Here is a 10,486-nt window from a genome sequence, read left to right on the forward strand (position 1 = left end):
TCCCACATGCCGCGGAGCGGCTGGGCCCGTGAGCCATGGCCGTTGAGCCTGCACGGACGGAGCCTGTGCTCTGCGACGGGAGAGGCCACAACAGTGAGAGGCCCGCGTACCGCAAAAACACCGACAAAAAAACAACAACAAAAAAAAAAAAAAAAAAAAAAAACATGAAAAGAGTAGCAGGGGATGAGAGCAGCCTTCCCTGGTGCGAGGGAAAAACAGTCTTACGGGTCTGGATTCCGAGGCCCTGCTCTGTGGTGGGCGACCTCCAGTGTCACACTTCACTGGGTCTGCCTTGCTCTGGCTCCTCCCTTCTATCTGATGGCCCAGTCTTAGCCCTGGGCATCAGAACCCCTTCTGGTTGGAAGGTGGACGGTTTGGAAGCCCCTGCCTACTCTTTTTATAATAGACGGATGAATTTCAGAAGTCCTCCAGGCAGACATGCCCCGTGCCCAGTAGACAGCTTCCCCTGCTGTGGGCTGCTTCCCCTTCCACATGCCAAGTAAACATCTGGGCTTCTCTTCTCCCTGCCTTTGTCCATTGAGTGTTCATGTATTTTTTTATCTTTTTTTTGTGGTACGCGGGCCTCTCACTGTTGTGGCCTCTCCCGTCACGGAGCACAGGCTCCGGACGTGCAGGCTCAGCGGCCATGGCTCACGGGCCCAGCCGCTCGGCGGTATGTGGGATCTTCCCGGACCAGGGCACGAGCCCGTGTCCCCTGCATCGGCAGGCGGACTCTCAACCACTGCGCCACCAGGGAAGCCCCATGCTTTGTTTTTAGTATACAAGAAATACCTAGTATGGTTTTGCATGTTTTAAAATCTATATGCATATAATCCTGGATCTCCACTCATTTTAATAATTATATTACATATGCAGCAATTATACATCCATAGAATATATATCACATTATGTATAGTATTACATATACAATATATATGAGTGTATGATACCACGATTTATTATTCATACTAGAATATAATTTTTTTAATTCAAGTATAGCTGCTGTTCAATATTATATAAGCTACAGTTCTGCACTATAGTGATTCACAATCTTTAAAGGTTATGCTCCACTTATAGTTATTATAAAATATTGGCTGTATTACCCATGCTGTGCAATATATCCTTTGTAGCTTATTTTATACCTAATAGCCTGTACCTCTTAATCTCCTACCTGTATACTGCCCCTCCTCCCTTCCCTCTCCTCACTGGCAACCACTAGTTCTCTATATCTGTCTGCTTTTCTTTTGTTACATTCATTAGTTTGTTAATATTTTTTTAAACATCTTTATTGGAGTATAGTTGCTTTACATTGGTGTGTTAGTTTCTGCTGTACAACAAAGTGAATCAGCTATACGTATACATATATCCCCATATCCCCTCTCTCTTGCGTCTCCCTCCCACCCTCCCTATCCCACCCCTCTAGGTGGTCACAGAGCACCGAGCTTATCTCCCTGTGCTATGAGGCTGCTTTCCACTAGCTATCTATTTTACATTTGGTAGTGTATATAAGTCCATGCCACTCTTTCACTTCATCCCAGCTTACCCTTCCCCCTCCGCATGTCCTCAAGTCCATTCTCTACGTCTGCGTCTTTATTCCTGTCCTGCCCCTAGATTCTTCATAACCGTTTTTTTAAAATTCCATATATATGTGTTAGCATACGGTATTTGTTTTTCTCTTTCTGACATACTTCACTCTGTATGACAGACTCTAAGTCCATCCGCCTTACTACAAATAACTCAGTTTTGTTTCTTTGTTAATATTTTTTAGATTCCACATATAAGTTATATCATACAGTATTTGTCTTTATCTGACTTATTTCACTTAGTATAATGACCTCCAAGTCCATCCATATTGCTGCAAATGGCAAAATTTTGTTCTTTCTTATGGCTGAGTAGTATTCCATTGTATATCTATACCACGTCTTCTTTATCCATTCATCTGTTGATGGACACTTAGAACATAATTTATTCATTCCTTCTCTTCTTGACCAACATGTAAGTTGTTGACAGTTTTCACAGTTAGAGCACCGGAGTGAACATTGATGCCCCCTATAGGTGGTGTGCATGTGTGAGGTTTCTGGGTATGACGTAAATGCGTTAGCTTAAAGGCTGTGTTCATCTTGGACTTTGCCCAGCTGCTGTCCAGCAGGGTGTGGGAGTTGTGCTCTGCCCTTGATGCCTCTTGGTACTGTTGAGATTGTCAACGGGTGCTCATCTGAGGGTGTGCAATGGCATCTTACTGTGGCTTCAACCCGCATGCCCCATTGACTAATGAAGGTTGATCATCTTCTCTTGTGTTTACTGACTCTACGTCTTTTTCCTTCTGTGATTTCCTTGTTCAAATTCTCTTCCCATTTTTCTTCTTATCTATCTAGTCACCAAAATTGCAAAATGTGCTTCAGCTGACCAACACAGCTCCTCGCACATGAGCTCCAGACCCTTTCTCCCGCTCTGCCTTGAGCAGTTGCCAAGAATGCTCTGTGTTGAGAAGACAGAGAGCAACTCTCCCCCTCATGAACTCTTCCGAATGGATATAACTTCCATTTGTATAACATTCTTCATTATTCCGTGTGCACCTTGAAGCCTTAATAATAAAGCTCATTATAGATACGCATTCACCCATCCGATACATATTGATTACTTGCTATATGTAAGGCTTTCCATGAACCGCCTGGAACACTAAGATGAATAGCACCCAGTTCCTGCCCTTAAAACTGTCTCAAGACAGAAATGACATAAAAAGTGAACGTATTTAATATATTTTAATAAGGATTAATTTTCTGGTTCTGGACAATACTTAGCATAGAATTACTTATAATAGCTAAATAATTAACATAACCTGTGTACTGATCAATAAGAGAATGGTTAAATGAGCTATGATTTAACCATATTCTGGAATTTGTATATACTGACATGGAAGGCTAACTCTTGTATATTATGGATCAGCAAAAGAAAATTCCAGAACAGCTTAAACTTATTATTACAAACAGAAAATTCCAAATTTCCCCTTTTTTTTAAGCAAACCAACCTACCAGCCTCCTTGTGGGTACAGGCTAGAGGGTCAGCACTGTCTTTGCACACCCTCGCCCCATCCCCCAGTGTTTCCAGCAGTGTAATGTGGTGGAATGCTTTGCTCGGAATTCACTGTTTTTATCCTAATTCTTTTCCCCTGGAAGTCAAAACCTGGTTCTCTATTGTCCTGCCCCACTGTCCTTTACCCCCATTGGTGTCCTGTGCATGTCTTGGCAGTAACAAGCTTTTCCTTTTGCAAATCAGTTGGTTCCACCTCAACAAGTTCTGGTGGACTGGCTGGAAACTATATCCCTTCCTTTCTGAAAAAAGAAATCGGTTCTACTGTGCAGAGGGTCCACGTGGCACCTATACCTGACCCTTCCCCTGGTAAGTTCTATTTCAGATTATTATTATTCATGAATTGATTCAACAAACAGTTATCAAACAACTGCTTTGTGCTGGACCTTGTAGGCCTACGGTCCACAAGTGAAGGAGACACAAAACTCCCTGTCCTCCTGGAACTTGTACTCTACAGACAATTAGTAGACCAAATAAGATGCTCCAAAAGTGCTAAGGGGAAACTAAAGCAGGGAGTAGGGAGTGTGGGGTGCAGATGCATTTTACACAGGGCAGCCAAAGAAGACCTCACTGCAAAGGAACCGTTGGGTAAAGATCTACAGGAGGTGAGCAAGAAAGCCCTATAATGCAGGCTCTTAGTGCCTGGGCCTCCAGGTAGGATGGGCCTGGTAGATGCAAGGAACAGCAGGGAGGTGGAGTGCAGGAATGGTGTGAACAAGGGGAGGGTAGCAGGAAGAGGAGGTCAGAGAGGTGATGGGGGGCGCCCCCCACAGGTCACTGTAAGCACGTCGTCATGACTCTGAGCCACATGGAAGCCCCCGAAGGGTTCTGAGCTGGGCAGTGAGGGGATCTGACTTCTATCTCCAGGCTCACTCAAGCCCTGTTGTCACTAGACTGAAAGGGCAAGCAGGGTGGAAGTAGGGAAAGCAACCAGGAGGCTGTCACGATTATCCAGGTGAGGAATGAGGCTGGCCTGGGCCAGTGGTGATGGTTGACCTGGGCTAGGTTTTGGGTAGGTTTGGAAGGTAGAGCCAATAGGATTTGCTGAAGATTACAAGTGGGATCTGAGAAAAAGAGAAGGGTCAGGGATGACACCAGTAATTCTGGCCTGACCACTATAGAATGGGGTTGTCCTTAACTGGGAGGGAGGACCCCGAAGAGGCGGCTGCTCTTCAACTCTCCTTAGCTAATATTTTTGTCACCAGGATGCTCTTTGCTGTACTTTGTTTGCATGGGTCCCGTATCAGTCAGACCCACCTTTTTCTTTCATTGCAGGTTATTCTTCCCTGAAGGCTGTGAGACCTCATCCTGGGCGACCTTTTTTCCACACCCAACCTAGAAGCACTCCCGGGTCACTGCCCCGGCCTCCGGCCGCCCAGCCCGTGCACGGCCGGACGGACTGGGCTGCTAAGTATGCATCTCGGCGATGACTGTCACGAAGCCCTTTGTAGGGGACAGCAGGACACTCTTCCTCAGCCAGCTGGTGTTCTACCTGCAAGAGACTTTCAGATGGTGGAAAAGCGAACACTTTATAGTCATTCTTCTGAACTGAGACATTTCAATATTCATTTTTAAAGTTTTTTTTTTTTTTATATTGATTTGAAGGCAGTACCTTTTTTGTACAAAGTTATTTTATTCTAAAACTGGGTCCCATTATTTTCTTAAACAGCAGCATTTTGTATATATGGATTCTGTTTTAGCATTTTATACAGTCAACTTTGTAAGGAAGTTTTTAAAGATTAATTGATTTTCCTTTGGGGTTCCAGATAATATTTTATACAGATTTTTAAAAATAGAATAATAATGATGCAGTATTGCAACAGGGGTGCAATTTAAGGCTACACGATAAAGGGTTTTTCCCTCAATGTGTGCAGGTATTTGTGAAGTGGTTAAATTTTAAATGTGGCATATTCGGTACTTTAGGCTTTTTTGGACTGACCTCAGCACCAGAAAACTGACCATCTGCCGTTCTCAATACCATGTTATTGGTTTGACTTTTTGATACCGCTGTGCTGTTCTAAAAGTACTATTACATAATTCACTTTGTTTTCTTTTTACTCCCCAGATGAAAGAACTCTAAGTAAATATTTTTAGAAATGTTTATAACACCCTTTTTCGTGGTTGGAGATATCCAGCTGAAACCAAGCTATGCCATGATATTCTATTTTCTTCCATTTTTGAAATCAACTTGTATAAGTACCCACAAAAAGGAAGCTTTTCAAGCCAAAATGTTCTCCCCATAAAGGTTAACACGGTCACTTAAACTATATCCCTGCCAAGATACATGATCCAAAAGCTAAGTTTCAAAGCAGCAGAAGATTTTTTATTATCCTAGCCCTCAGAATGTTGCATTTAGCTCAGTTTTCATGGCAATCTGGGGAGCAGGAAAGATAGATGGCAGAGGTCCCACTGGTCTGGTAAGTCACAGCTACCATGATGTCAGTGTCTGTCACGTGCCACATTCAAAGAACTCTTAACTGTGTAGTTTCTTTCAACAGTGAGAACTCTATATGGTGGGCAGAGGCTGTTCCATTGAGAGGAATGTTTACAGCAATTTTGAAAATGACAAAGCTAGTTTGGAGACAGAAAAAGACAGAACGTCCACTCTGATCCACCTCTGTGAGCACACTCGCCTCCACTCATGGTCGCCTGAAAGGCAAGAGAGAAGGTCACCGTCTGTAAACGTGACATAGTCTCCTGAGTATATTGACTCACCTTCTCGCAGGGCTCAAGTCACTCTCATTTGGTTCCAGGATATAGCAAGTTGAGCCAATGAAATTGTCATTTTTGTCGGTTAAAATGAATATCAGCACTTTGATATGGTTCAACCTAATAAGTTGGTAAATTTTTGCTTTGACGTATTCATAATATGTTGTAGCTTGAACAAATCAGGATGGTTCCCAAGGGGCCCTCACCTAAAATCAGGGAGTAATTTGTGCTTTGGAGAGTCTGGCTCAAAAATATACTTGACCCAGCACCATGATCGCTGGGGGCATGAGAAAACCACATGATGGATGTGGATTTGAGAGGTAATATTTTCCTGTTAACAAACTGGCAGCAAAGCTTCAGGAAATAAAGATGTATATGTAAGCACAACTTGAAGCTGAATTCATTTCTGTATTATATTCTCATTATCTCAAGCAACAGAAAATGTGTTTTCAGAGATGAGTCCTTTACTATGAGGTTAATATTTATTTCCCCTTTCTGTATTATGTATAAAAAGTAAGTTAATCTGAAAGCTTACTCAGCTTGCTGGAAAGCTGGTTTTAAATTGTAAATACCCCCTAGAGAACCAGATGGATTGTGAATACCATATTCTTGGCCCTCTAGCTTATGTTAAGGTCATTACATTTTTTTTTTAATTGAAAAACCCAGTTACCTGGTTATTACACATTATAAAATTGTTTTTCTATTACGTTTGTAGGGCCCAAATTCAGAAAATATTTCACTTCTCTTCTTCTTCCTCTTTCATTTGTTTATCAGCAAACAACTTCCCTTGGGAAGCAAAACATGTTTATTCATTTGCAAGTCAAGTAGCTGACGCCTCATTGAGCAAACTAGAAGGCTGAAAAAACAATGTCAATTCTAAAGAACTAGCAAAATCCTATAAAGTTCTCTTTTCCCCCCGCCCTGAAACGGGTAAAGAATAAATTGAGCATACAAGCTGTACTATAGAAGCAAATAGTCACCATTATTTTGTTAAGTGAAAATGAAATGCTACCTGTTGCCTATATTTTTAGTTACTATAGACTTACAAAATCTACTGCAAGACACCAAGAAGAATGATGAGTTTAACTGTACCTATCCACGTCTGTACCTCATTTCCAGGCAGAAAGCTTTCTGGGACGTCAGGAAATGGTACAGTGCCCAAAGTTTCAGTGACAGTGGTATGCCAAAGGGTATGTGTGTGAACTGCAGGGAAAGTTGCATGGGCATAAAAGCTACTCTTGGTGTGATTGTTAATTTGACAATAAGCTGCCATTAATTACTAAGCCCTCACCCAGCTCATGTATGATTTAAATAGGAAGAAAACTGATTTTTAAGCAATTTTTAAGACACCTCTTGCCTAAAGGACTATATACGTCTAACAAACTGACGCTATGTCATCATCTGGAGTTATCAAAAATTGAATACAGTCAAGGCAACCCATGTAACGCAAGAATCGTTTTGTTTTTAAGTACAAATTACCAGTACTGTTGGAGTTCACAGGCACCATGTTTTTTCATGAGGTGGCATCAAGCCATTATTTTGTGCCATTTAGGAGAGAAAAAGAATGCAGGCTGTATGTTTCAGCTCAATGTATGATCCAAAGCAATATGTTTATAAGAAAATGTTTGACATACTAATTATTTTATATCATTTAAAGCATACTGTAGCAACTTGTTTGTTTAATATATGTGGTTAATTTTTAGAATTATTTTTTACAATTTCCAACCAAAGTACTGTATTTTATATAATTTATTGTGAGGACCTTCTCATGGAAACCCATAGAAGACAAACTGGGGGCAAATATCGCGTGAATCTGTGTTATCAGTTTCTTATAGCCACTGTGCTAATGTGAATTTAAAATGACCTGAACGTCTTCTGATGTGGGTATTTCGATGCTGACAGCAATTTAGTCTCCTGGTTTGATTACAAGGGAGTAACTAAGAATATATTTAATTATAAAGCAAATATTCATATGATGGGAAGGTAGGAGGACAGAAAACCACTTACTCAAACCCCTTCTGAAATAAAATGTTCCTTTTCTGAATAGTTTGTCCTAAGGTGTTTAAAAACGTTAACTTTACTTAAGGAAAATTCTGCTCCAAATAAAGTTACAGTTTAAGAAAAATTGATTTGAGTGTTCTGTTTTTGTTTGTATGTTCTTCCATCAAACAATAACATTACTATTTCCTAATATGGAATTTTGATATTCTGTAACTTCTCCTTAACGCTTAATATGGTGTTACTGCTGTGAAATTGAAAGCATACACTTAGACTAGCAGTAGGAAGCATTATCTTGCAATGTGGAGGCTTTTTAAATCTAGCTTTTAGCAAGTTAGGTGAGTAGGAATATTTGAAAATAAAAAAAGCAGGTCAAAACAATTTCTTGTTGCTGATTTCATCATGATTAATACCTACCTTGCGTTTTTCTAGCTTTCATAGTACACTCACATGTACAATATAAACCTTCAAAAGAAGCTCATAACTTCATGAATTCCATACAGAATTCCACAGGAAATTCTTCTCCCAAACATTCTTTGAAACCTTAAAAGAATTTTGAGGGAAAATGATTTACCAATTAACCTTGTATTGGTGAATCCGTAGGTGATGTGCCCTTCCCCATCAGAATATCCCCGGACCTGGATGGGGGAAGGGTCGAAGACTGAGATGAGCTCCCAGGGCCTCTGAATATATTGATATATATCAGGTAGGTAGAAAGACACCATGAGTAAGACTGTCCCAGGCTGAGAGCAACTCCAAGGGTCTCCAAGAATAGAATGATTTCAGGGGCTTCCAAGGAGCAGAATGACCTAAGCATACCTGTTGTAGAATAGCAGAATTATTATAACAGGAGTTTTTAGTTTCTCCACAAGCTTGTTTAATGAGAGTCTTATGACACTGCCTTAGTTTCTCTTTCGAGTAAACAAGATCACTAGGATGATATGACCCCTAATTTATTAGGTTGGACGTATGAAGTGTCCATTTTTGTAAGTTAGAAAAAATTAGTAAAATACCAACAATTTGATATGGTTCAACCAATTAGAAATAAGAAAATGGAGATAAAGGTTTGGCTGATCAACAACGTTTATAATAATGCTTGTCCTACCTAGTTCAATGAAAGCGAATCTTTGTAGAAAGGTGGGTTGAAAAAATTGATAAAGTATGACCACCTTCAGCAGGTTTGGAAAATATGGCTTCTGCCTCTCTCACCTTCCAAGATGGCCCACACTGTCTGTGGAGTGTGTATTTCTCTGAATAAACCTCCTTTCACTTTAAAAAAAAAAAGAAATATATATGGCTTCCTACCTATGTCAACTTGAGTAATCTCTGTGTTAGGTCAGAGTTAGAAAAATGAAATTGAACACATATTGCTTTTCATATTTGAAAGTGACTTTCCTGACTCTTGGTGCGCCCAGCTGTTCTTGTTTTTTCTTCTTAGTTTACATATTTTCTCTGGATAAACTCACCCTTTTGCTGCCAAGTTAATCCTTCTCAGTCCTCTCTTCTGAGTTGTCACTGGCCTCTTTTTTAATTTTATTTTTATTTTTTTATGGAAATATAGTTGATTCACAATGTGTTAATTTCTGCTATACAGCAAAGTTCTTCAGTTATACATATATATAATTCTTTTTTTAGTATTCTTTTCCATTATGGTTTATCACAGGACATTGAATATAGTTCTCTGTGCTACACAGTAGGACCTTGTTGTTTATCCATTCTGAATATAACAGCATACATCTGCTCACCCCAGCCTCCCACCGGCCTCTTCAACTGTCTAGTGGACATTTCCAGTTGTACGGCTCGCAGGAATGAAAGACAAACCTACTCATGATTATTTCCCCCAAACCTTTGTGGAGCTAGAACCAAGGTATCGTCCATTCATTCATTCATTCATTCATTCTTTCAACAAGTGTTCTCTGAACGCCTTCTCTGTGCTAAGCATTATTCTAAGAGCAGGATATACAAAAGTATATTGTAAAAATTATGAAAATCCCTAACCTCTTGGAACATACATTCTATCAAAATTTCAGACAGATAACAAAATAAATTAAAAATATAGTATGTTAGATGACAATAAATGTTATGAAAAATAAACAAGGAAGGTGGAAAAGGAAGTGTGTGTGTGTGTGTGTGTGTGTGTGTTTGGAGGGGGGCATCATTCTCGACCTTTTCTCTTTCTCCTTTCCACCTCATTAATATTTCACCTTTTCTTACCCATCTTCTTCAAATTTTTGATGCTACTATAATTCACACGGACATTTAATAGGTCTCTCTTTCCCCACCCCACACAGTCCCAATTCATCCTCCACGTTTCTGCCAGAGAAATCTATGGAAAATAAAATCTGATCTTGTTAGTTGCTGTAATTGATCAGCAGCACAGGCTTCTCAAGCCAGGTACTCTCAGAAACCCCTCCTGGGTGAAAACAATAATCAACAACATCTATAGCCTGAGAAATAGCAGAAGCTGCCTCTAGAAGCAAGAGATAGTTCTGAAGGCCTTTTGGAGGCATATATTTTTAACTTTAAAATTCACGTGAATTTTTCTATACTAACCTTGACGGTTTTAAAATATTTTAAAGTTCTAACTTATCTACCAGCCAAATTACTTTTTTAGCCCCATTGATACCTCTACCCCAAGGCCGCCACTTCCTTCCATCCAAGAAGGTGCTATGTTTAACCTGTGGCTTAA

At 40.2% G+C, this 10,486-nt stretch overlaps 1 protein-coding gene across 2 annotated transcripts in view; it reads left to right on the forward strand.

The window, feature by feature from the left end:
• Positions 1-7,928, forward strand: part of ICK (intestinal cell kinase) — a 52,825-nt gene extending 44,897 nt beyond the window's left edge. For both annotated transcript variants that reach the window (XM_029243382.1, XM_029243383.1), the window contains 2 exons: positions 3,277-3,399; positions 4,366-7,928. In XM_029243382.1, the coding sequence (XP_029099215.1) occupies positions 3,277-3,399; positions 4,366-4,520 (278 nt within the window). In that variant the 3' untranslated portion in view covers positions 4,521-7,928. The remainder of the gene's footprint in view (positions 1-3,276; positions 3,400-4,365) is intronic.
• The last annotated feature ends 2,558 nt before the right edge of the window (positions 7,929-10,486 follow it).

Source organism: Monodon monoceros, unplaced genomic scaffold (assembly GCF_005190385.1).
Source record: "Monodon monoceros isolate NGI ecotype Baffin Bay Population unplaced genomic scaffold, NGI_Narwhal_1 Super_Scaffold_3, whole genome shotgun sequence".
Classification (NCBI taxonomy): Eukaryota; Metazoa; Chordata; class Mammalia; order Artiodactyla; family Monodontidae; genus Monodon; species Monodon monoceros.